Genomic DNA, 27,147 nt, shown 5'->3' with positions numbered 1-27,147 from the left:
TTTTTTATTGACGCAATGCTTTCGTGCCTCAGCGCCGGCTGGTTCCTTCTTAGATGAGTGTCGCGATGGCGCAGTCGCGAGTATGACAGCGGACTGGGAACCAGCACCGAACCTCAAATTAGGACTGAAATTAGCCTCACCTGGAAACTAGGACATTTTTCATTTGGATACGCATCCGCCTCGTGACTGACGCTTCCGTGAGTATCTGCATCCTTCTGTAGGGCAACGTCCTGGCGAATGTCACAGGATAGTCAAAAGTTCGCGAAGTTCGCAAGCTTACTCACCGTGGTATAAGTTAATAGGGAGTTTTCGTAGACCGCGTTTCCCACTCCGCTAAGTCCACCGCAACGAAGAAGCCGCTACCGCACATGTGCGCCGATGGCCTTGGCTGTAGAGTTCTATGTATTGTAGCGGGTTGCGCAGGGCGTTGTGGGACGGTGAAAACGATCTACGAAAATTCCTTAATACCTCTTAAACCGCCATCCCGCGGGCATGCACATAAACGAGGCTAGCAGTCCATGACTCCAGCAGTCACTAAGATCTTAGTTAAATGGATTAGCGGAAACATGATATAATTTGAGTCTGGTTTGCTATGCGTCACCTAAGTGAGCCAGGCGCGGCTCCCTGGTATTTACTCGTGGAGGAGCTACATGTGCGCTCATGAACGTTTCATTATTATCTGAGTGTCGGTGTACTCCCAAATCTTATCCAGTACACGGTCGCCTGTTTAAAAGGTTGAACGGTTACTTTCCTCACGAAGTGTCGCGCACAAAAAGTTAAACGCAAAATTTAAAATGGTTTTGATACGAGGCGACATACATCGGGGCTGACCAGTCGTTGCGATGCTTGGTATAATATTGATGTCCCCTGAAGTCTAATTTTCTCAAGCACCCCAACCAATGTTTTCTTCTCCCAAAGGTTTGACTATTGACACAAAATTTGCTTACAGTCATGTAATAGCTATATTTTTCTACAAAATCCCACTACAATTCACGAATAGAACATGTATTTAAGAAAGAAATCGCAGCTTTTTAAGAGTTCCTGTATATTATACTACGATGACGGAGCGTTGTACATGCTTCAACGCAGAATCGTCGCTGTGGATATTTACATTTTTTTTACCTTTGTCGTTTAGGGTATTTGCTTATTGATCGTTCAACTCTTAAGATCCTTGCCTCATGTATGGCCAAGTGCATAAACCATTCAAATGTTTACAAATCGACTGAGCAGCGTGCAACTTCCACAATCAAGCACGCGTGTGTTCGTTAGTCGCCTTGAAAAGCGAGCGGGCCAGAAGCTTTTCTTGAGAAATCAAGAACAATTCAAAGCTGTAACCCCACAATCGTTACGAATTACGTTTCATAATTATCTCATATGCAGTGCATGTTCCACGGTCGTGGATGTGCTAAGACCTTTGGACAATGTGCGTGAGGCATCGAAAAGAGGTTTATTGCCTGACAACTCACGCGAACACTTGGTGGTTACGTAGTTTGCTTTACGTAGACGCGTGCGTTGTTCTAGGGCTCGTCAAACAAACCGCCTATAATCGTGAATATAAATAACACAACAAAAGGTTGGGAAAGTGCTACGTTTTAATTAGGCCAACAAGGGTAGTTTGTTGGGCGTCCTGACGAACACCGAAATCTCGCTTACACATACCGCAATTATCTTTCGCCCCGATTTAAACCTGAGCGGAGATTTAGCAAGGATACTCAGTTATTGTGAGATTTATATAGACTGTCCTTTTGGTTTGTTTCTTACGTCAAACTCTCTTGTTTATCGTAACCTTTATATAGGTCCCATCAGTGCGACAGCACAGTGAATAGAGCGAATTAAAACCAAATTAGCTGGTGCAGTGGGTGGAAATTTTAGAATAACTTTAACGAGTTCGGCGGGATTTTAAGGAGACACATTAATCGTTCACGTGTCTACTTCTGTTATCATGAAGTTCTACATATAAAATGCCATTTATGTTCATAATCGAATGACAAAAGCTTTGTTTTTATCTTAATTAAGAATTGCAGTTTTATTACAACCTTTAGGACTTCAATAAAACATCAATGTAGGCGCTTGGTATCAATTTATTATAACATTATTTTGATAGAATCTAATATTTGATTTAATGTTGACTCCATACGCAAAGCAACCATCCCAAACAGTTCATACTGTCCTTCATCAAGCAAGCAGCAACCTATTGATGTGCCTGGTGTTTCTATTCACAACCAAACAACTCGTTCTGTGTCTGGGATCATCAAACCCGCCGTGCAACTGATGCTAATAAAAGGTTGCGGAGAAGTCGGGAGGCAAAATATTCAACGTCATTTTAGTTGGACAGGCCCGACATGTAAATCTTACCACATAATATTCGCAGAGATAAGGGTGAAAATGAAGTGTGTGCTTCTGCTCTATAAGTTCTTTTTTTTAATGGATTTTTGGTTGTTTTATAAGTTGCTTCAAAATGATTTAGAACGATCACATAGCTGGAAACGATATCCCGATTTCTTCACTAACGCATGCTCAAAAAAAAAAAAAAGAGGAAGGGCCTTAGTTGCGCTGCCAACCGTTCAAGAACAGGCGGTAAGGGAAGGGGAGTGCTAGCGGCTGCCATACATCGCGCCGCTGATGAGATGTGTACTCAGAGGCGTCCGCTGCCCGGGTCAGGACTATGCATACGCGCGACAGAACCGATTCTTTTGTATGTCGGGTTATTTTAAGGCGACACAGACACGCCCACGTGTACATCGCTCGTCCTTGCTCCACATAACGTCAAAGCAAACAGGCGCCGCCGAACACAAAAGGGAGGAACTGATGCGAGCACGATTCCGCTTAAAATTCTGCGTCGGCTTTCTGCACAAAAGCGCGCCTTGCTTGAGCAAACAGAACTGACACGGAGTACGTTGGAAAACGATCTGGAGTAGAGATGTCGCAAACCAGTCATTTGTTTTTGTTTTGTTTTTACGAACCAAGATGTCTTTTTTTCTTCCCCTTCGTGAGTTCGCCCAAGGGCGTACATGGGTAGGCACGAAAGACATCTCAAGACGACAATAAGCCTCATCCGAAAACGCCCCCTACTCTGTACTTGACGTCGCGGCTTTGAGACCAAACCCAAAAATAGACACGGAACCGAAAGATGTGTCTTTGTCGTAGTTCAGGATCGGTTTCCTGTTTCTTCGTGTTTGTTCTCAACATTCTTGTGCATCTTTGCGTCTCTCGGTGCGCATGCGCGTTCACTGGATTTTGTTTATTCTTAAAATAAAAACATTCTAAGAAATTCCTGTGCGTCTATTTTTTTCGAAGTGCAATCGCTGTACCGAGAAAGAGAGATATTGGCGTTTACAGTAAACAATGAGGTCAGCCAGCGGCTGTTGCTGGTTTGCTACACCGTGAAATAAACAAAAGGGAAAGTCATCACTAGATAGAAAAGGTTAAATGGTAAAAAAGAAAAGAGAAAGAGCGAGAAAGCGAGACAAATGTACCCAGGGAGGTATGCTTGAACACAAAGCCGGAAAAAACTTTCCCGCCTAAAATGAACTCGGCGTTGTACACTGTGCTCGTATCAAGCTACTCAGTGACACATCCCAGACTCTGGAGATACTCTCTGCTTCCAAACCGTTTGCAGAGACGTTCGAGACAAACGTTCTTCGAAGGTGCTTGAGGCGTGATGGTTCTGTCATCATGCCTGCAGCAGATGCCGTGTCTTTTGTATACACTACATGAGCGGGACAACTCCTGCTTTCATGCAAGCATATGTGCCTCGCTCTATCACACACAGGTGCTCCCAACGCTAAAATAAGTTCAAGAACAATTACGGCGCTTTGTACCCCACAGTCCAACCAAGCAAATGCCGAAATGTGTTTGTCCCAATCACGTAAACACATGTCCCCGCTTGGCGAGTCGGAACATTTGCTCCCATGCCCCGCCTGCGCAGCCTTGGCATGCGTTACGAAAAAAAATATATATATATATAAAAGCAACACTGGAGCCCATTATAGCGTTGCTCGTAATGCCCGTGTTTGTCGAGCCCTTTGTTTCCCGCTGTTTACGCCACGCCGTTTCCCGTTTTCTCGCGCACGCAGGTGACTAAATGAGCGGGCACCGAGGTCTTCGGCTGGGAGTGCCCTGACCACGTGACACACCGATGGGCAATCCTTGCGAGGCGTCGGCGTCCGGAGGTCCAGGGACAAGGGCCACGTCACCGCCGCCGGTGTTCCACATCTCGGGCAGGCCGCTGTCCTCGGATGGGGTCCCGCTGGCGCCGGTGGACACCCAGGTGTCCCAACCCCTGGCCGCGCCTCCTGGAAGACAGCCTTCGCTCGACGATGGCTCGCTGGCCACCGAGACCACCTTGAGCGAACAGAGCGACTCGGCCAGGTGGGTCCCGTGGCCGTACCATGAGGCTCAATGCTGTGGATCAGCTGATGTGGGATTGTGAACACTGACGCATCTTTTAAAATGAACGTCCACGACAAACACGGAAGAAAATGATTCGAAAATAAGCCTCCTAGAACCATCAATAATGGCAGCCGACGTCTCGCGAGGCTTCATGCTCAGCCCTGAAGACGCGAGTCTTTTAGCGAAACGTTGGCTTCTGTTCCTGATGCCTCCAGCACACTAATTTTCGAAACACTAGTGTAAAAGGTGTTCAAAAAACGCGTGCAAGTGTTAAAAAAAAGTTTGACGAGAAGTAGTAATATTAGTAGTAGAAAACGTTGGACTGCTTTGGGGGAGAGGAGGGGAATAAGCCGGCGGCGTCGATGCCTGGACTCGCTTTTTAAAATTTTTTTTACTGCATTCGTTATTGCATCTCTGACATTTCTGAGCAAGAGAACAACTCAGAATAAGCGCATTGATGCGATAGATTGCTATTAGCGAAATGCTTATTTCACGCCACAGGATTTAGCGCTCTGCAAGCGATAAACAACGACGACGGCTGCCAATATGTCCGCACAGCTTGGAACACGTATAAGGTGCACCTCATATCATACTACATATATATAGTTGTACGGAAACAAAAAAAAAAAACACACAAAAAAACAACAACGCTGAAACGTTCTCTGTTACAAGGGTACTTTGGGAACCGGTTGCTAAAAGCCAACAACCGATCGGAGCCAGTCTTTCCTGGGTCTCAGCTTGACAACTCGAGCCGTAAACCCGTACTTTATGGCGGCCCGAATCCATAATTCGGCCTCTAAAACGCGAGGCGTTCGCAATCGGCAAGCGCCGACGATGCGACCGCACAAACACGCCGGACAGCGTGCACCGGCTATATTTGGGAGCAAAACAATCTCTGACGGGTTCGAGGGGTCTCCGCGCGCAAGTCGTTTGTTCCTTGACGGAAAGCGTGTCTTGCGGGCAACTTCCGAGTTCAAAGAATGACGTCCTACTACACTCGGTCTCACTTTCAGTCCACCCGGAACCGACGGATCCCGTGGAGTCCGTCAAGCAGCGCCAAAAATGCATATTCTTGGTGCATTTCTTATCACCAACTAAACCAAATCGCGCACAATGAATGTGCTGCAATCCTCCTACTCTTTTTTTTTTTTTCTTTTTTTTTTTCTTGCTTGTGAGTAGACCTCAAGGCAGCTAGCTCTGAGGTCTACCCACTGTTCTTCGAATCGGAGCCAATCAGAGCTTGGTGTTCTGACGTCACTGTAACCCATGCGCAAGAAGCAGACGAACTTGCGCTCCGCATACAACGTGTGACGTCACTCCACTGGAGAGCGCGGGAAGATTTGAATGTTCTTTTCTCGGGGGCATAATCTTCATTTGCAGTTTTCTCAATAGCTATTTTGAATTTAGAGAAAATGAATAGCACGCCGATAAGAGTAAGGCCTGGGTATTCCGAAAATTCGTTTAGTTTGTGCAGCTGATAAAAAAACTAAACGGGAGTCCGCCCGGCTTGCAGCAGCGGCCAAGAAGCGACGTCCAGGCCGCACGACGAGGCGCCTGCGAGCGACCCTGCGGTCCCCAGGGGCGAGACGGCAGCGAGCAACGAGGAAGCGCGGAGGCTGAGTCGGGGCCTCTGGTCCCACGACCTTTTCTCCGTGTTCGCCACCTTCTTCAGCGTCTTCGGGCTCTTCAGCGTCACCAGGTTCTCTATCCTGGTCTATATTTATAAAGGCAAGTTGCTTGGCATTCGGAGACACGACCGGAACGATCGTCTAGACGAGTTATCTCGCGTCTAAACGGAGATCAAGAAATTATGTTTAAATCTTTTTTTTTTTTTTTTTCATTTAGAGCGGTTAAAATTGATTTCTGAAGAGTAGCTCCGCGAGCAACGCAACACCAGGTTTTTTTTTTTTTTTTTTTTTTTTTTAATTTTATTGTTAGGTTACACTGCCAATCTGCTTCTGGCTGATTAATTTGCGAAAGTTATGTTGACACAACAAGGGATACAGGCCAACCGAATTTTCTTGTGCGTGTGTGCGTGCGTGTTGTTTTTTATACATGACATACATTTATATAGCTTCTTTTTTTCCAGTCTAGGTGAACGACTTCAGTTGTAAACCTTTTTCAACACCGTGGCTTCTCTGATAGGGCATCAATAGCGTGGGCATGATTTGATCGATGCACTGATTAATTGTGATTAAAGAAGATGGTAGTAGCTGATTGTTCCCGGCTATGTCAGTATATATATATGATATAAAATTCGGATATTTTTAACGAGAGGGTGAATATTGCTCTCGGAGACGCGCTTTACATCTACTCATTCAGTTTTTTGGTTTTCTTTTTAGACTTTATTATTCTGTTTTTTTTTCCCCTTCCCGTTTACGTCTGTGGAGCTCTAACGACATCTCTGGTTCTCCCTTTGCTCATGCAGCCTGCTTCATCCTTCAGTTCTTCGTGTTATCATCCGTGTTTGGAGTTCCGTTCCTGTACCTGCAAATGTCCTTGGGCCAATATTTGGGATCTGGGATCCTCGATATGTGGTACATATCGCCCGCCTTCAAAGGTGAGTAAACAACAACAGCGCTGACATTCTCAGCTCCTCGCTTCCCCGGGGCCGGCATGGTCGCAGATACCCTTGTCCAAAAAGGTCAAGGTCAAAGTCAAACTTATGTCGTATCGCGATATTTGATATTTTTGGTACAAGCGCGCGCGTGCTCCCGCGCTGCAGAAGCTTTCGTACGTAAGCGGTACCGATAGCAAGCTATTCTAAAGCCGCGATCACCCTTTGCTAATACATATCATATAAAGCAAAAAGACACAGTGTGTCAGACGTGATTGACAGAATTACCTGCGGACTCGCGCCTCACCCATGTTGGAAACATGTTTGCTTCATGTGTGCTTCAAACATGTCCGCAGACAGTTATGTGTATAACCAATGTGGCAGGAGCGTTATACAAAGAAGAAACATGCCTCAAGCAGTGTGATGACTTGCGCTTTTTGCATGAAGTCGAAGTTGATGTGTGTTCGAGCCTTCGACTGCTCCCAAACTTACGATGAAAGGAAGAATAGTATAATAACGTATTTGGCTTCCCACCCTCTTCACCGCAGGTGTCGGAGTCGCCCTGGTGCTCGTGTACTTCGTGTGCGGCGTGTACTTTGCCGTGCCCGTTTCCTGGCTCTTCTTTTACTTCCGAGATTCCTTCATCAAAGCCAGGGACTCCTACCGGTGGTCCGTCTGCCAGACGAGGTTCGCGTCCAACGGTGAGTCGCTTCGCCCGTCCCCTCCGAGCTCTAAAGGCGCGGGAAGAAGGGGGAGGGGGATACGGCAGGCATGGTTATTCCTTTTTTATTTTTATTTGCAAGCACACAGGTGCGAGAAGTACCTGCCAAAGCTCCCAGTCGAAATGAAGAGAGGGCTCATGGTTTCAATTTCCTTATAAAATCACAGCTGACAACATCAAAATACGAGACTCAAACGCCTGCACAGATGCTTTTTATTTCTTCTTGGCAGGCGAGGTTGAATAGTTATAATGCATATACCTTAAAAAAATACAAGAAAATTTTAGTATTTCATTCTCTTAAAATAAACCGTTTATTACAATTTATTTTTCAGGTTGCTATAAACACAATGTATCATCGCCAGAATTCTTGGGCTGGACCACAGCATCATATTTTCAGTAAGTATATACCGGCTCGTATTTTATATTATTATGTCTCTGGGCTCCAAGTTCATGGCCGTGCCCCCTACGGCGTCGCTCCACCAACTCACCTCCTGTCTGTCTGCCTGGTACTCCACAGCGGGCGGGTCTTGGACCGCCGGCCACAGTCGCCAGCCGGTGGCATCGGAGAGCTGAGGTTTGAACTGGCCTTCAACCTCGGCATTATCTGGCTCCTGGTGTTCATTGCGCTAAGCCGGGGACTCAAGTCATTTGGCAAGGTGAGCCGTCTGCTAGGGCTTCTCGAGCCTGCTCTCTCGTGAACAACAACAATGATGAAAGCCTGCCGAGGTTTTGTCTGCCTTGCTGGAACCAACTGTTTAAACTGGTAGAGTGTGTAATGGAAAAGTGCACTACAGACGCTTCCAGTTACAGCAGAGGGACACTGTACTTGAGCTAACAACGGCGAAGTCCACCACGTGCTCCAGCTTCTAGTGTCCACGAGTGTTCCGCCCTGTATGAGTGAAACTGAGAAGCTATGGAAAGCTTGAACATAATTTTCGTTTATCATTTCCTGCGTGCAAACCCTGGATTTGACCCTGAGTTTGAACACCCCCCTCCCGCAACAATGTCGTGCTGCCGGAGGTGTCGTTTCGGCAGGCTTGTTGGGCCACAAAGCCGATCTCCTGAAGTTATTGCCACCGTTATGTAAGGCGCGTGCCCGCAGCTTGTCCTTCATGATTGGCCAAAATGTAGCTTGTAATTTTCGGTTTCTGCAAACTGCAATTCTATGTGTTCATATCAAAAAAAAAAAAAAAAAAATATTTTTTAAGCACACGCTTGCGGCATATAAATAATATTCTTCGCCCTTATATTTTTTTTTTAATTTAACAGATAAATAAAGCTTGTGGGTTTTTGTAGTATTGTTAGTTTTGATAACTATGGATGGCCTAGACAAGACTGGGAGTTACTTCTCTGTCATTCATTATGTCTGTGTCTACCCTTGCTTTCACAGATTCTCTCCGTTCTGGGAATGCTTTCGATGTGCCTTCTCGTGTTCATCACCATCAGAATGACAGAGCAGTGGGGAGGAGGCATCTCCAGTCTCTTCAGGGCAGACTGGAAAGGAGTCTTAGCCGACGCAAATGTGAGCATTTTAGCTACAGCGATGACAAACACGATATAAGAGCCACAAGATCATAAAGCTCCTGCTTCTTTTGTTGCCCTTTCGGCCCTTTTGAATTGTTACAATTTTGCTAGCGAGCGAGAGATTGAAACTAAGATGTTCAATCAGAAACTAAGTTGTTTTTTGTTTGTTTTTTCTCCTATCTAGTCCTGGGTTGTTGCGGCACGAGAAGTTTTCCTAACTTGGGGACTATTTGGGGCGCTGGCCTTTCATGTCAATAGTCACAACAAATTTTCAACAAATGTCACGAGGTGAGTATGTCTTTCCTTCTTTTTCGCCTTGTCCTTGAATTCTAGTAGGCTGACTCCTGAGCTGGGAATCAGACCTAAAGGGGGCGATTTTTGCGCTAACGAAACCTTTCTGGCTCTTTCAGAAACATGATCTGCGTGACAACGCTCGTCTGTACAGTGCTTGTGCTGGTCGCATCCCTGTTCGCTAGCATAGCGCATCTGCTGCGCACACATGGCATGGTTCTAGTCAGCTCATCATTCGGTAAGTGCGCCCCCGCAAGGCTTGAATTCCCCACATGGAAAGTAGTGATAAATATAAAGTAATCCACAGTCTCAAAGCCTGAACTACTGTTTCACAAGAGAGAGTGCCAATCGAGACACCGGGGAGTTTTCGTAGATTGCTTTCGCCGTCCAGCAACGCTAATGCCGCAACCCTCTCAGAGATCCGGGACTCTGCAGGCGAGGTTAGCGGCGTGCTTGCGCAGTAGCGAACTTTAAGTTGGAGAGAGCATAGCGGAAAGGGCAATACGGTACACGAAATCTCCCTGGTAGGGAGTTTTCGTAGACCGCGTTTCCCCCTCCGCTAAGCCCTCCGCAACGAAGCAGCCGCTACTGCGTCGGCACGCCGATGGCCTTGACTGTAAAGTTCCGGCTGGCATAGCTGGTTGCGGAGAGCGTTGCGGGGCAGTGGAAACGATCTACGAAAACTCCCTATTAACGGCACCTTATCTACCGGTTCATTGACAGCGTAAATAGTAAAAATAAGCCGAGATACTGGGGAATTGTAGTAGACCGTTTTCGCAGCCCGCTAAGCATCTGAATAGCGCTCCGTAATCCGCCACAAGACCTTGAACTATGCAGACAAAGCTGGCGGCACGCATGCGCAGCTGCGGTGTTTTCTTCACAGATACCGTAGCGGAGGAGAAAAACGGTCTACTACAATTCGCTAATAGAACCCTCCCTTCGAGTGGTGCAGTAGACCCCTCGCGCGACTGCAGATCAATTCCAGGCCTTCTTTCCAGAAAAATTGTGGTTGACTAAAATATTCCGTAGGTTTCCTTTCTTCTTTAGTCTGTGCCCATGTATCATACCTGCAGATATGCATGTAGACGAAAGTCCAGTACTCGTTCCGAAAGCTATCCAAAGGGGTTATCGAAGACCGTCAAAGAAGGGGTGGGATATTGTATCTGTGTCCACTTTTTGTAGAAAATGCGGGGGTGGGCAGGTGTTAAACTCACCCTGGGGGCATGTTGGGGGGTTATAAATCACTGGATGCCATGACCCGAACCACTCGAATGACATGCCACGTCTGTCTCCCTGCAGAGGAAGAGGCAACCGTGCGCTTCCTGCAATCGGCCAACGGGTCCTGGCCTCCCATGACGCTCTCGTCCCCGGTGAACCTGCTCACCGGGGTGCTGCTCCAGAGCCCCCGGAAGCACAGCCTGTTCAGCGGCTACCAGGTGGCCAGGTTCGCCACTGAGGTGTTTCCGGCGGGCCTGTCCGCAGAGGGCGGCCGCAGCATCTCACCTTTCTGGCCCATCTGCTTCTACGTCATGCTGGCCACCTTCGGCCTCGGGCAGCAGGTCAGTGTCGCCCGCTCTTGTGGGCCAGTTGTCCTGAGCGCAGTCCATACCACTTAGAGGACAAAGGCCTGCATATGATGTCATCGTTAGTGGATCCCCGACCTGCCCGAAGTGGCAGACACGCTGAAATTCGGCGAGAGTCACCGCAAAGCGGCAGACACGTCCATCTTGGCAACGCCGCGTGCCAGCGTCGCATTCGTTCTAAAACGCTGCGAGACACGCTGGCGGCGATGCTGACGCGACGTCAGGCGACGCGGAGTGGAGTGATGACGTTTGCGGGGAAAAGGCTGAGGCATGCTTGTCTTCTAAATGGTGTCGACACCGCCCTCGTTTGGTGTAGTAGGGAGGAAAGTAAATTTTGTCTGTACATGGTACAGTACTGGTGGTGATTTGTTCTCGCCGAGAAAAATACATCCGGTGCTGCCGAAATATATGCTCCGGTAGGTATGCGCGCAGCTTCACAATGGCCGCAGATATGAGGTCAGTGCAATCCATGTGGTTGTGACTTCTGCGAAACCAACGGCACCTAGTGGCTAGAGCAGAAAGCTGTGGCAACAGGTTCTCTCGCAAGCTTTCTCGAGCGAATCAGATATTCACAGCGCCTGGCGGTCTAAAGACGAAGCCGAGAAAGTAAGTTTGCAAAACGTAATGAAAATGGCCAATAGTCGGTGATTGCTTAAAAACTCAGTAGAAGCTCCGCAACCAGCACGCGCTCGTTGCCTTCTGCCAGGCTTTACCTGCGCTTGCGGCGAAGGCAAAAAAGCTTGCGCTCGAGGCGGGGCATTGGGTCTTAAAGGGATGCTTAACCGAAATTAGGACTTCGCGAAATAAAGCTGCAGGAGCGTTGAACGGGACGCTACAAACTCCAAAAGATCACTCATACATCAATCTCAAATGAATGGCCGTATTTTCGGAAAAGATAGGTGCAATCAAGTGAGGACTTTGACGTCACAATCTTCCTGGAACAGTTAAGAATGAGGAGAAGCAGCCTCGCTTCTCGCCTCCTCGCTTCGGTTCACCAGTTCGACGGGACGTAGCGAAGAGGAGAGGGAATGAGAATCGTGACGTGCATCGGCAGTGTTCAATCGCGCACTTCTTTTCCAAAAAATTCAGCCATCCGTTAGAGATACTGCTGAATCAGTGATGTGTTTGGGTTTTGCGGCGTCCCGCCTATCGCTCTGCAGTCTTGTTCTGGGAGCTCCAAATTTCGGTTCAGAATCCCTTTAACCAGTAGCTGGTTGCATGAGTTCCTGACAAGTCCCACGGCACGCTCGCGTCTCATGATACGGTGTCTCACGAGGGCAAATGGATGCGTGCCAATAGGTTTACGACTATGCCAGAAAATGGGCTTTCGTTCGCTAGCAGAACAACCACAATAATAATAATAAAAAAAAAACATTATGTGGATGCGTTAAGCGGCTTGAGGATTTGCGTTAATAGATTGTGGTACACATTTTAATACCGTCATGAAATGTGTGCAAATGATGTGATATTTATTGAGTTTTATTTCTGGGAGAGAGACAGAGAGAGAATCGGTTTGTGTGCCAACCTTACAAAGGGAATCTATAGCATGCTCCAGCCCAGAGAAAGAAAGAAGATTTTGATAATTTAGCACGATCTCTTTACGAGCGTCCCAAATCTGTTACATGGCGCCTTTTCTGCGGCTGATATGTACACTATTCACCTTGCCTTGGAGCCACTGAGGCGGCTAAGTTTTTACCGGTGAATTTCTGTCTTTACAGATCTGTTTGTGGAACTGCGTTGTGGACGCCATCGTATCCATTCGGCCAAAGTGTCTCTCGAGATGGCGAACTATCACAACCTTTGTGGCCTGCACCATAGGCTTTCTTCTGGGGCTATTCTTCGCCACAGACGTAAGTCTCTATCATGATTTTTTGTTTGTTTCATTATTTAACCAGTAAAACGTATAGTGATCTGAAAACATGCTACCGCGTGGGTTTCACTTCATTCCGCTGCTTGATCACCATTTTCTGAATTAAACGGAGAAAACTAGGCTCAAAATATCTAATAATATATATATTTTTTTTTAAATAAGGTTACAGTATGTGGTTGAACCGCAGGAGCTACGCTTTTCAGTTCGTTATGATAAAATACTGAGCATGCTATTTCCCATACCCCAAAAATATATATCGCATGTATACATAGCCGATTTGACCTTACGGCTTTATATTTGACTAGAATAGTGCAACGGAATCTTCAAAAATGTGAGAATAATCAGAATGTGTTCACAGACTATAGGTAAAATCTTCCTTGTTTCCCAACAGGTAACTCTGCAGTTGATGCTGTTTCTCGATGTGTGGCTGGGATCTCTGTGGTGGATTGTTGCTCTTTACTTCATCATGCTCATAGTCGTGTTATTTATACAAGGTGAGCCTTTGTCATAACTCGAAACATAAGCCTAAGAAACAACTTTGCTTGCTAAATACGATCAAACTTTTTACATGAGATCGTCGCTCGTTGCACCTGTGCCCTTATAAGCTTCGTATTTTTATTGTTTTCAGGCAAACCGTTTGGAACGGACAAGCTAGTCAGAATGATTGTACGAAAGGAGAGGTCCAAGTCTATTTATCTACCCATGCTCACGTTCCACTGGAACGTCTTGCTACCCATCTCATTCTTGGTAAGCTCAAACTTCTCTGGTACTGGAATCTGCTTTCTTACTGATACAGATTGAAAATAATTTAGTAGAATCTCGGCGGTACATCCATGGTTTTTCGCGTTTTCCCGGCTGTTACGCTCACAAACGCTGAACCCGTTGAACACCCATAGGTATTGCTTCAATTCCCTGTGCGTTGCGCTTCACTCTCCGGCTGTTAGAACTAAAAGCTGCCATTTGACGCAGACGGCGCGAAGGATGCCAGTTTCTGCGCTGCTCACTTCCTCATGCTCCACTTCTTTCACGTTCCACCTTTGTCTCTTCATAATGGCGTCGTCTGAAGTACCGGGCAATGACGCCACGAAATCCGATCGAAGCCGAACGCTATGATGTGTGGTTGGTCTAATCAGAGACAGTGAAAGCAACAAAAACACCGAGCACCGTGGGCGACTATATGCAGGATAAAATGTTTTATTATTTTTTCGTCGCCTATACCGGATATGCCTGCCAGGTGGCCGAATGACGAGAGTAAACAAAAAAGGTGCATGGGAGAGTCTTCGTAATATGGCTGGAGAGCATTAGACAGAACCAGGGCCTTCTACTCCTGATAAGATCGCATGATTACCACGTGAAACACCTGCCAAAAGGCCCAAAACGCTGGGGTACTCGCGTTGCACTGTTCGTGTCAAACTTCACAACAGCGCACTGGTGCGCTCGTGTCAAGCTTCACCGCTTAGCACTTGTGCACGCGTCGAGCTTCGCTGTTTTGCACCGGCGTGCTAGGAGTAGCGGTCGATAAGGGGGAGCATATAGGCTAGCTCGATGGTCTCTGAAACTTAGCTGAGCTCACTATTGTAGGTCGACGTTCTTTGATGCTTTAAGATTGATCGGGCCATTATTTTAAAAACTGAATAAGTATGATAGTTCTCGACAGCTGTGGAAGTCCAAAATTCGTGGGTGAGAGTTGGTTCCCGTCTCATCTTAAGCCTCCCCGAGAGCGTTATGTGTTCTTACGTTTTCCCGGATCATCCTTTTGTATGCCGCGGCCCCTGAAAAACTTTTCAACGGGGCTATACAATAAGACATTTAACTGCCACCTTGTCTGAATAGAACGAAGGAATAATATTCAATAAGTATGTTCTCTAAAAAAGTTTTTTCGAGTAAAATTATTTTTTGACACGCCTGTCCCAACCTAACTGTTCTAAGAAAAAAAAATTTTTTTTTTTCTGTTCGGGGCTTTTTAAAGTTGCAATGTGTTTTCCCGCCAAATTTAGCGGGGAAACTGAATTGGTACTTAGGTCACACGACGTCAGGTTTTCTGCTAAATTTAGTGGGGAACCTAAATTTGTTTGTAGATCCCGTGACGTCAGGTCACATGACATAAATTTTCCCGCCAAATTTAGCGGGGAAACTAATTGGTGCATAGGTCACGTGACGTCCATTTTTCAACTAACTTTAGCGCGAAAACTAAATTGGTGCATAGGTGATGTGACTCAATTTTACCGCTAAATGTAGCATGGAAACTGAATTTGTCTGCAGGTCCCGTGACGTCAAGTCACTTGATATCACTTTAATAAGGGCGGGGGGGGTAGCGGGGTAGCTAGCTAAAGGATGTCATCACATTAAAATCTTGGGTGATCGAGTGAGCTAGCACACACCAGCTCGGAGCACGTGGAGAGAAAGCTCGCACTGCAGAACCCAAGGATCCTGAGTTCAATCCCCACCCCTGCCCGTTTCGATCTGGACGAGCATCGTACCTGCGTGCGGTCGTGTATCACTACTGCGTGGTGCGCGTTAAAGACCCCAGGCTAGCGGTTGTACCACACTGGCTAAATTGCCCATCTACAGCTGAGACATCAGACGTCCCTTGGGGCTGAATAACCTCCACTGTATAAACATACACACAACACAACCTTCTTGGCAATCACCAAGTGCACTTTCATGTACGCGACCATAGGAAAGCAGGACAAGTGCCTACCACAAACTTCTACTCTTTTCACTTTAGCAGAGCGAACGCTGGAGAAGAGAAAACCAGCAACCATTTCGAGCAGAGAGCTTTATGGGAGGGGTTTTGCCCTGCTTTTCTTATTTTGCAACTAACACGTGGAGCTAAACGCTAAGGTTGTCCCTTCTCCAGATGCTGTCCATCGCGTTCATGCGGTCTGGACACCTGGCCATGTTCTCCCCGGAGTCCCTGTCACTCTTCTACCACTACTGGTCCCCCTGGGTGGGCTCCTTCTGCGTCCTGCTGCAGACGCTGCCGCTGCTGTCCGTGGCCGTGATCGCCGTCGCACAGGGTCTCAAGATCGTCGTCTTCAGCAGGACACAAGTCCAGATGCACGAGGTAGGTGTCGGCACCTTGACTGTCCGACAACCACGGCAAACACTCAAAATCTCGCGAGAGTTTGTCGCGCGCGGGCGCAAGGCCGAGACTGGACCTCACCGTCCGCTGCATTCCTCATAAAACGCAATTCTGAAAATGAGAATTTGATGGGCAGATCGAAATATAGATGCACATTCTTTAACATATGGCAAACTGAAATGTAATTTTAAACTGGATGCCCTCGGAATAACTAAATCAGCGCGTGCTCTCGGATAATCGAGTTTCTCGTGGCACGTCGACATACTGCGGTCCGTCAAAGGGCTTACGACTCGGATGCTTTTGGCTAAATCGTGCGACACGGTTGGTCGTAATTTGTGCACTGAGGAAGGCTTCTTTAAATAGGGGCTCGGTGTATGAACAGAAACAGCCGATGCGATGTCCAAAGACGAAAAACATATGTATGTTTGAAGACAATTTCAAATAAGAACATTCAGCCTACAATAAACCTATCCAGACGGTTTTCGCAATAAATATGCTGAAATGCTAATATTTATATGCCACAAAGAACTCGACTGCCGCTACGGTAAAGAACTCGACTGCTAACTACGGTAAATGGGAACTTCCGAAAATTCTAGAATAAGCTCCACATTTTTTTTTTTTTTTATATATACCAAACTACGGTTGTGTGAGGTTGCACAAAAGATATTTTTAGTGTGTGAAACTTGGCAGATATCCGTATATGTTTTTGGTACTGTGCAGCCCTAGCTGTATTGCATGAAGATCACTCAAACTTTTATGGAATATTACACTCTCAATTTGCAGTAATGCAAAATTCAGCAGCTTTCGTGCAACATTGATTTTCTTTATTTTTGCGATACCACAGATTGTCCTATCATCACATGTGGTGATAATAAACAATATTCATTTGTGAATCAGCATTTTTTGCATGGGTGATAAGCGCTGGAAAATTGTATATGGCCTACAAGTTTGTCTGCCCCTTGTGCACCTCATGCAATTGTTTACCTGCCAGGTGCGCCCACATGCTTTTGTTTGCCCCCCGACCTCAACCAATAAGAGCGCGCGCTTGACTGTCCCGTGATTGCACATTCTCTATAGTGTCCTTTGATCGGTTTGCCTTTCTTTGCCTTCCAATATGCCAAAGACACATTTTAAATCACTTTCTCGCCATATAGCAAGCCAATTTTGCAACCGTCCACACTTTCTCCCCCACAGCGAATTGAGTCCTGGTGCTGTCCGACCCTGGCGACGACGAGCGCAGCCTTAGACGCGCCACCCATGGCCCCCGACGCCACTCAGGGCGTCTCCAACGTTGCATTCGAAGAAGACGTGCCGCCCAAATACTCACCGCCGCCTTCGTACTCCACCGCAACGGCACGCATGATCCTGAAAGAGCTGCACAAGCCCCAGCCCACGAGCAGCAGCCTGCACAGTCTGCTGTCGAGCCGCGACCAGGCGCGCCCAGACAAGATCCACCTGACTGTGCAGGACTGCCGCATCGACCTGTCCTCGCACAGTCCACCCCGAGAAAGCTCATCGGACGCGTAGTCTTGTGATTCGCAGTCACTCACGGCACCGAGTCATCCACATCGATCTGTTCAAACAAATGTCGCGATCATCCTTCATTCGCCAGTCTCATGACCCGAATCCTACTAAGGCGGCGAACAGAAACAACCGACAGACATCAAACACGTACAGCATGCATGTGCAGGTGTCCTTGACAGGCTCGCAATCACTGGGTGCACGTGAAGCACGAGCCTGCTAAAGAGCGCGTATGCTGCACGGTATCAGTTGTTTCTGTTTGTCGCCCTAGTGGGACTCGGCTATCACGCAGTGTGAAGCTGCAGTCCAAATGTGTGCCGCAAACAAAGCGCTCCTACCCACCGCTCTTGTAACAGCGAATTATCTGTAGGCTTCTTTGGAGCCCCCTGTAGCTTGTTTGGACACGTCAGCATGGCCCGATTGAAGCGATTGTAGAGTGACCAGGAGAGTTTATAGAAGATGACCCCTCGGTTTTGTAGTGGGCTACAGCAGGACGCCAGCTGCCATCTTGAGGATCTTGGGTGCGGCTCCCTGTGTTCAAATCAAGCTAGGTAGATCCTTCACTTTATTATGCCGGGGATGGTTGACTGGTTGCCGGGTAAATTTCATCATTTCAAGCTCGTTGAACTTGACAGAAGCATAGATAAGGGGAATCTCTTCTGCTTTCTGAAAGAACCAAATGGCGGCGAGCTGCGCTACTCTAACATGCGCTGTAGTGTCCATAAGCAGCCTAAGCGAGGGCTCTCACGTTTTGAAAACTGGCAGCTATCAGTACAAGCCTTCGGTGTTGTGTAATCACAGAGAATCCTGGTGCTATTGTTCGGGACAAGTTGATCTTGATTGAAGTGAAATTCTAAATGCAAGGTCACGAGTACTGGTGTTGGAATATCTTCATGCAGGCTGACTAGATCACTAAACAGAACAGAATTGATTAAGGAATGTAAGTGATGTAACTGCAAATCGTCTCTTTAAATATGCCATGCTTGGTTGACCGTTCACGACACCAAGGACGCTTCAGTGTCCGAAATCTGTGCATGTTGTTTCAATGTTAGCCTTATTTATGCACGTTGTAGCGAAATACTAAAACACAACCCTATGCATGTGCATTGATCATATGCAGCTTGAAGTGTGCGGAGCACAAATAGCAAAGTAAGCCAATAAGTTATTCTATCTATAAGCAAATGATAGATGTTTGTTTTGCGGAAGTGTGCAACAAATGATGTCCGCCTCTAAGCGAAGTGTTCCTCTCCACATGCTTTGGTTCACTGTAAGTTTTAGGCTGCACCAAGTAGGAAGCACAATACTCGTTCTGAAGCTGAACTAATTAGAGACTAGAAAGACCCGTCAAAACTGACGTTGCTTCTCTTACTGCACACATGTCCGGTCCCCACACCTCTTCCAGGTACCAGACATTCCATACTTTTCAGTGCACACAGGTGTTGGCAGGATTCACTAAATTAAACTGAGCTCGAAACTTTAGGCTTTGGATGTTGACGTTGCACTGAAATTCTCAGCAGATAGCCACGGTATTTGGTGAAGCATTAGAAAGAAAAAATAGCATAAACTTGACAAGAGCTAAGGTAGTATATTTCATATTGTTCAAGAAAAGAAAATTAAACCACTTCATAATGACTTTTGAGCTGAGTCCTGCAAGGATAACAGCTTCAAACAGTTTTATCTTGAGGTACTGCAGCCTCAAATATCCAAAGAGTTTCAATTTGATCCATGTGCCCAGGATATTGTACCTGCATTACAACTCGTTCACGAAAATGTAATTTATAATCCGCACCAGCCAGTTTCATTGTAGAAATTTGTAGATAACTCGCTGGTATGCAGGGCTTTACTCAAGTAATGCTGGATACTGTGCAAGTATTGTTTAATACAAGCACAATGTCAATATTCTTCATCAGAAATTGAGAGTAATTATGCTCGTCTACTGTAATACTGATAATCGTCCAACAACTAAAAGTGCCCGATTCTATGCGGTCTCAGCCCGTTTGAAGAAATATGCAGACATCTTACTTCGTGTATCTACCTCTACAGAGACCTCAATACATAAATGCACTTTTTTCTTAACTATATGCACGAATGTACCATAGTTCGCGACAGACCATCGATAGACCACGCTGTTTATACAACAAGCATGCCTAGAGCACAAATAGTTTGTTGCGACAAGTCGTGAACAAATTTTCATTATACATTTTAGATGGACAATTCTAACTATCGTTCTCAAACAATGTGTTTTCCTGGACGACTTGGGTTATCCATACTGTTTTGGTCATTTGTTTGTTAACTAAATGTGTATAGAAATACAGTAAGATTTTATCCATCAACAAATCAAAAACATTTTTCAACAGTTTCTTTTTTTCTCACTTTTTTAATTAGAGCTTTTTTTTATGCGATGCAAGGCTTAGAATTAGCAATCTCTCCAAACCAAATTACTGGCTCACTCATGTACATGTGTGCCACAAGTCTAATGACATGGACCAGCAGAAATATGTGCACAAACATTCACTGTAAATATAGGCATATTGATTGAGTCTGCAACCACCATTTTAGATTGCAAACACATGTACACTAATCTATTTTCATCGATATTTCAGCAGATATGAAGCACAAAGCTACAGATGCACAATGTTCACCACAGCTAAATGCCTTAGAACAATGAACACTAGTTTGTGTTGACTGCTCCAATCTTGTTGCAATTGCAAGTACCCTGTAAATATGTGCAATGTACAAGCACTGTAAATTTAAATGATTGCGATAATGTAATATGTGTTATAGGAATAAAAAAACAATTATGTTGTGTGGAAACTCTGTGTTCTGTCTATACCCCCTAATGTTTCCCAAACAAATCCACAACAGTAGCGTAGGAGCACTACTGCTGCACAGTTGCTTGTTGCAGAAGCTGCTCCATTGTTTTGCTGGCTAATCTATAATGGCTAATAAAATGGGCTAATCCATAACATTTTGTCAATTGCCATATTCAGTAGTCGGGAATAAAATAAGAACCACGAGAGCACCTCGCTCTCATCTGTCGCATGCACAATGCAACATGCCAGATCTGACAGAGTGCTGAATGTATGTATAATCAAGCAGTCATAAATGCAGTGTGGTGCACAATGGCAGATGAAACATATGTACAATATAAACAGGATTCCGTGTTCTTGGAGTTTATTTTTCGTCAAATTCAAAGGCTGTTTTTTGGAGTTTATTTTTTCCCGAAAATTTCGAGTTTATAGTTGATTTTTGGTTTGACTCCAAAATCTCCGAAATTTGGAGCTTAATTTTGCAGCGTTTCTTATGAAAAATAAATAAATAATATCCGGGTTTCGATCTGTTGTAAAAGGAGTATGTTGTTTCGATCTGTTGTAAAAGGAGTACAACAGACCTTAATTTTGACCAAGATTTCGGTCTGTTGTAAAAGGAGTATGTTGTATGCAGATATGAAGTTGAGTCAATGGTGCGTAGAGGAAAACCAACCAAACTTCACAAATCGGTATGCTATATCCAGATGTCTGTTGTAACCAGGTCTGTTGTAATGAGCTTAGACCGCAATTTGTCCAACGGCAAAAGTTGCACACATCTGTGGCTTCGATAAACGTCGATACCTTAAAAACAAACTCCTGGAGGTGATTGCTGGGAAGCACGTATTCATCCCATCCTATTCTATGCTACCTTGCGGCCACGCGAGGTGGAGTGGTCAAGGATGTAGTAGGGAAGTTTCAACTGCCCCTCTTCCAGTTGTATGCAATATCTATGGGCATAGCTTTCACTGTTACAAAAACACAACCTCTCCTTCCTCTTAAAACACAAATAGTATGGCCCAAACTGGAAACCAATCCAGAGGCTTTTGTCGTGACCCGAAAGTACAATGACATGTCGTCCTAACCTTGACGAGATAAGCGGTAAGACTCCTTTTGTCAATAATACGAGATTTGAAAGATAACTGTGGTGGCATTTTCCCGGGACCATCAATCCTGTGCGCTGATCAAACTTAATTGTAGAATGATATCTTTATTTAGTTTATTTGGGGGGGGGCATTGGCACATCAAAATTCAAAGTTCATCGGATAAATCCGAATTGACCAAAATTTTACCGGCGAGTGTTTTTCGGATTTATCCGAAAACACGGAACCCTAAATATAAACCAGTAACCAAAGGAGCTGAGGTTAGCACAAGCTACACACTATTTCAGGACAGGGTCAAATCATGAAATATACCACTCATTAGAAACAGAGTTAAAAGGTTTAATCTGCAAATGTAACATTGTGCACAATAATCAACACTCCGCACAATAATCAACCACCGATAAGTATCATGGGCCTATTTTTCAGAGTCGACAGCTCTTCAAGGCCGGCATGCTTGAACTTCTTTCTCATGACTGCGCTGCCGATAATGCTGAGAAGCTCGTCGGATGAGACCTTGCTTCGCAAAGCATCACGCAATGAAACTTCATGATTACCAAACAGGCACACCTAAAACAGAAAAAAACAAAAAAATGCAGCACAGTGATAAACGACATACCGTAAAATAATGTGCATCCACCCATTCCCAAATTTGCAAGATCTGAGAACATGTCCACAGTACATTTTTACATAAAATTGATGACCGGGCAAGCGCCCATCTCTCAAATCCAATATACTAAAGTACTGTCGAGACCAATTATAATGAAGTGAACGAGAATCGAAAATCACTTCGCTATATCCGCTATTTCGTTATAACCAACTTCGGTTAATGAAGTGCAAAAGGGAATGGGAAATCGTGATCGCTTCACTGTAACTGTTATTTCGCTATAACCGACCGTTATAACCGGTCTCGACATTATCCAATAAAATTAATTTAGTGACCCTTACACTGTTAACATTTCAGAAACTATAATTTATCAGCAAATAAGGTCCACAATATATTTAGATGTGCTGAATGAAAGAAAGTCTTTAAGCTCCCAAAATATTACCTGGCACAATGAACCCTTTTGAGGGACAGAAAGTGGTCCCTTTTCAACAAATTACTACTATTTTTTTTACTTATATATCAAGCATTAAACTAGAAAAGCATCAGTGTGCCACAAGTCAGTGGGCAAGGCGACAGCAAGCCTGACATGTCGCGTAAATGGTTTTTTCCTTGTACGCAGTTTTGGCTGCCGCTACTGCTGTCGCACCACAGTTCATCGCCAACGGAGGACACGCGCGGACACAACCAACTGGGGACCATCAGCCTACAGGACTACACGGCAACTAAAGTGCTCGTCACCCAGATTAAAGCATCACCTCGTCACCGAGTGCGCAATGACAAGGACTACAGTCACGTGTTTGATCGGCAAATCAAAATCCTGGGAGGCACTTCAACGTCGGCGTTCGGGGCTATAAAGGCACAGCTACACGAATCAGCGATCAGTGGGCAAGGCGACAGCAAGCCCGACATGTCGCATAAGTGGTTTCTTCCTTGTACGCAGGTGTGTGGCAAATTTGACGATTACTCGTACCGCTCAGATGACCGTTGTTTATTGCTGTTGCCTTGCCCAAGGCGCGTGAAACTGCTCCTTGTTGCCATTGCTGATTGTCGCTGGAGAGCACTCGTGCTTTTAATGAGAGGGGATGTCGAAGAAAATCCTGGCCCAGATAGAGATACAATGCGGGAAATACTGGAAAGTCAGAAAGAGATGGCGGCTAACATATCAACATTGGTACAGGGTCAGAAAAGCTTTGAAAAACGATTAGAGGCTATTAAAGCGTCTACTTCCAAGATAAAGGATCTCAGTAGGGAGCTAAATGACACACAAGGAAAACTAGTGCACTTAGAAGCGACCGTAGTAAAGCTCGAGTCAAAGATCAATGACTTGGAAAATAGAAGTAGGAGAAATAACTTGGTAATCTACGGAGTAGAGGAGTCTGACGCAGAAACAGAGCAACATTTGGTGGAAAAAGTGGTGGAAGGCTTCTTTAAATCAAAAATGGGTGTTGAAGTTAAATCTCTCGAAAGAATTCACCGTCTCGGAAGGGTGGCTAGGGGTAAACTGAGACCAGTAATCTTCCGCTTTGGAAACTACAATGAAAGACAAAATATTCTCAGAAATGCTAAAAAGACTTTTCGAAAAATGTTAGAAGGAGAGGGGAGAGAAGGTATACTTATCGTATGATAAATTGATGATTAATAGAGTGACTTACGCATGGGAAGTGGATACAAACCAGAGAGTTGAACTTTACTCAGCCAGAGAAGTACCTTCACCCGAGCATGATAATTGACAGGCGTCTGATTTCCCACAGGCAAAAAGTGTCCTATTTATTAACCTTAATGCAAGAAGTATCGTAAATAAAACCCTCGAGCTAGAACATATTTTAATAGAGCATGACCCTGATGTAGTAGCTATCACTAAAACCTGGTTAGACTCGTCTGTGACAGATGATACAATAATACCTCCCGGTTACGCGCTCTATCGAAAGGACAGAGAAAGTAGAGGAGGGGTGTTGCTCTAGTAGTCAAATCTTGTTTAAATTCTTCAGAAATCGAAAGAGCTTCAGGCATAGAAAATGTATGGTGTAGCATCAAAATGGAAAAAAGTGAGTCAATTGTGGGAGTACTGTATCGACCCCCGCAAATGCCATGTGGATATTTGCAAGAACTAAGTGAGTTCCTCTTTAAACTGAAAGTAAGTTCCAAGAAGGTTGTTTTAATGGGTGATTTCAATCTCAGTGGAATTGACTGGGTAACGTTAGGATCTGGGGACCAGTGTTGTGGAATGGGCACCCCCATTCCATTCCAATCCCATTCCGGGGAATTAGAGTTTTCGATAATTCAATTCCTAGGAATGGAAACACTGAGCCCATTCCCACTCCTGGAATGGCTAAATCGTTCGATTCCATTCCTTTAATTCCTAAACGTAAAAATTGGCACTTGACAGCTACATTTTGTTGCCGGCATAAGCAGCATAAAGCTGACATTACCAAATGCAGAGACAATTGCAAAAAAAAAAAAAAAAAAAAAAAAAGGTAAATTCTTTAAAAAAGCACTGATTTTTACTAAGCTGACCGCTGGTGACAGAAAGTGTTTGTTTACAATGTACTGCAAACATCGAGAAAGCCCCTTGATATGTCAATGCTTGTTTAAGACATCAATCTCGCGACCACGTCGCTCGCAACCAGGGATGGGCAGTATTTCAAATACAAGTATTTGAAATACGTATTTCAAATACTTTGTGTATTTTGCATTTTTATTTAATTACAAATTGGGTAATGTATTTAACGTGTGTATTTAAATACTAAAACGTGAGTATTTCAAATACAATTATAATAAAATACAATTTTGTGGGCGAAAATACATCCCTCAAATTTCTTGTCACTGTCCAGAGCAGGAAGAAAACATCATCCTGCACCGAATGCAGTGTTTCTCAATCAAGCACAAGCGTTTAGTGATTTAGTGATTACGGCGCTAGTCCAGGGCAAGAATAGTGACGAAATCGACGTTCACAGGCAGACTGGCTAAATAAGTGCCTGTGACAACTTGTGATGCTTTCCAGCCTGATTTCCATCCATATTTTTGCCTGGAACATTCTAAATGCGCGGGTCGTCCAGATTTTCGTAACTGGTGCGAGTTGCAACAATAAAAAATTCTCTAGCTAGTGCTGCACGTCTTGGTTCTTTGTTGGTTTATACCAAAATGAAATCGACAAAAAAGCTTCTTGAGGCTCTGTACTTTTTTCACCTATTACGTCCAAGCCGATTACATTTTTTTTTTTGTGATTATATTTCTATTACGTTACTAGAGCCTCACACACTAACTCCCGAGTGTGCAATTCAAAATTAAAATAAGATACCCAGAAACCCGTTGCAGGTGCCCTGAAGTCGCTGACGCAAATTTTGAGGAATGTATTTGGAAAAGTATTTGGAGGAAACCGAATACATTTGGTTGTATTTGCATCTTGTACTTAAATGCTTTTTTGGAAATGTAATTAGATTTGTTTTTAAATACATCTTTGACGAAGTATTTTGTATTTGTATTTCAATACATATTTGCATGTATTTTGCCCATCCCTGCTCGCAATAGCAAAACCTAAATCCACTCATTTTCTTTTCTTTTTTTAACTTTTTTTGCATTTGACTTTTAAGACATATGCGGCCAGCGTGTTTGTTTGATAAGACCATAAAAAATATCCAGTTTGTGCGTGGCGCAGGAATAAGCTATATTACTGTATTCTTCAAATACAGCAACACGGCTAGTACACTGCTGGAAGCGACTCCATGCACAGCGGCAGAACACATCCTCTGACAAAATGCAACCTCTGCGGCGCAGCACGAGGGACCGTATAGACCATGTCACGAGACCTGTTTTAAAACGCATAAGTTCACGCTTGCTTTACGAATCTCGATATTTCTTATCATATTCAATTCAATTTTTGGCTGGTTCGCCTGCCCTTTTCCACCCTTCGCATACTCATTCTCGTATTTCCTCTTCAGACGGCGAATAAAGTTCGATGATATACGCCGACTGCACCGTGTATAGTTTCATTGCACAACTTTCAGCGTGCAGTTTGTTTATTTTCTTCGCGACTAATGTAGAAAAATGTCTTCTACGATGCCATGACTCAATCTGTATTTATCTTGTCTTCTCGTCCGAATTGTGATGTTCCTCTTCGCGCTGATCGAGTGGCGGGTTCAGGCAGCAGACGGTACCAACCGATTCATTCTTCTACCTCGGTGTCGGTTGTTCGCGTAGTGGCGACAAGTCGGGAAGTCAGCGTTCACAAAGCTCTTCACATCAAGATACAATTAACGGGGTAATACCGCACCGTTCGAATTGACATTCCCCACGTTTCCTCATTAACACCGTCCAACTGACTTCTCACCGCCTCAAATAGTGTCCAGGACAAGGAGCACGAATGCAGACCGGACAGCCGAGACGCGCGGAAGCCAAAACCTCAGTGGCAGCTAGCACCCAGCTCTCCTTCTCAGTTGCCCTCACAGCAACGGTCGCACCTCGTCTGGCGCAGGACGGTCTTTCTGCAGGTCTAGTCAGTTCGGTCACACCAAGAGCGGCGACGATAGTCTACTTCACCTTACGATGGACCTCAACAGACAGCACGAGAGCCATCGAAACCAATCCAGTGCTTTCTGAGTGCTGCGTCACCCTGCAGTCCTGCTCATGTTACTGGATTGCCTAGGGTGACTCGTAGCGTCCGCAGCGGTCCATCGCAAGGTAAAACAAAGTATGCAGAGACTAAAGTCAAGGGAAATGAGCGGGAATCTGCTAGCTTGCTTGTAACCCCAACCCACTAAAACATAAAACACAGAAAACAAGCATCGGAACAAAGACCAAGTAATAGGCGGACATACAATACGCTTTGCTCCGAGGCTTGTTTTTTTGTATACAAAAAAACAAGCCTCGGAGCAAAGCGCAAGAGGAGAAGAGGGAAGTGAATCTCGCTTTGGTTTTAATGCCGAAGCAAACCCACATTTCGCACTTCAAAGGAGTGCGCACGAATGAACGTGGAAGGCAGCAGCTGCCTGCTAAACAACGCGCCTCAAACTATAAGAAAACAATACTTGATCATCTTTCGACGGCGCCCAAGTCAATGAGTTATCAGAGCTCTGCGAGTTATCAGTCGCTT

At 45.2% G+C, this 27,147-nt stretch overlaps 2 protein-coding genes across 7 annotated transcripts in view; one reads left to right on the top strand and one right to left on the bottom strand.

The window, feature by feature from the left end:
- The window catches only part of LOC115326717 (sodium- and chloride-dependent glycine transporter 1), a 152,978-nt gene extending 132,624 nt beyond the window's left edge, over positions 1 to 20,354 (top strand). For all 4 annotated transcript variants that reach the window (XM_029987639.4, XM_029987642.4, XM_042291712.1 and 1 more), the window contains 15 exons: positions 4,077 to 4,371; positions 5,906 to 6,120; positions 6,821 to 6,952; positions 7,498 to 7,650; positions 8,003 to 8,066; positions 8,188 to 8,326; positions 9,061 to 9,192; positions 9,379 to 9,482; positions 9,605 to 9,723; positions 10,785 to 11,044; positions 12,787 to 12,918; positions 13,330 to 13,432; positions 13,567 to 13,685; positions 15,799 to 16,005; positions 17,218 to 20,354. In XM_029987639.4, the coding sequence (XP_029843499.3) occupies positions 4,139 to 4,371; positions 5,906 to 6,120; positions 6,821 to 6,952; positions 7,498 to 7,650; positions 8,003 to 8,066; positions 8,188 to 8,326; positions 9,061 to 9,192; positions 9,379 to 9,482; positions 9,605 to 9,723; positions 10,785 to 11,044; positions 12,787 to 12,918; positions 13,330 to 13,432; positions 13,567 to 13,685; positions 15,799 to 16,005; positions 17,218 to 17,550 (2,445 nt within the window). In that variant the 5' untranslated portion in view covers positions 4,077 to 4,138 and the 3' untranslated portion in view covers positions 17,551 to 20,354. The remainder of the gene's footprint in view (positions 1 to 4,076; positions 4,372 to 5,905; positions 6,121 to 6,820; positions 6,953 to 7,497; positions 7,651 to 8,002; positions 8,067 to 8,187; positions 8,327 to 9,060; positions 9,193 to 9,378; positions 9,483 to 9,604; positions 9,724 to 10,784; positions 11,045 to 12,786; positions 12,919 to 13,329; positions 13,433 to 13,566; positions 13,686 to 15,798; positions 16,006 to 17,217) is intronic.
- A 1,423-nt stretch (positions 20,355 to 21,777) lies between these two features.
- LOC8035747 (molybdenum cofactor biosynthesis protein 1) overlaps positions 21,778 to 27,147 on the bottom strand; it is a 51,469-nt gene continuing 46,099 nt past the window's right edge. For 2 of the 3 annotated variants that reach the window (XM_029987644.3, XM_029987645.4), the window contains one exon: positions 21,778 to 22,021. In XM_029987644.3, coding sequence (XP_029843504.3) covers positions 21,845 to 22,021 — 177 coding nt within the window. In that variant the 3' untranslated portion in view covers positions 21,778 to 21,844. Of the gene's footprint in view, positions 22,022 to 23,028; positions 23,188 to 27,147 lie in introns of all 3 variants that reach the window. The other variant, XR_006077941.1, reaches the window with a different exon arrangement.

This window comes from Ixodes scapularis, unplaced genomic scaffold (genome assembly GCF_016920785.2).
Source record: "Ixodes scapularis isolate PalLabHiFi unplaced genomic scaffold, ASM1692078v2 PGA_scaffold2__306_contigs__length_199485367, whole genome shotgun sequence".
Lineage (NCBI taxonomy): Eukaryota > Metazoa > Arthropoda > Arachnida > Ixodida > Ixodidae > Ixodes > Ixodes scapularis.
Note: the sequence above shows the minus strand (reverse complement) of the source record. Positions and strands in the feature narration are given on the sequence as shown.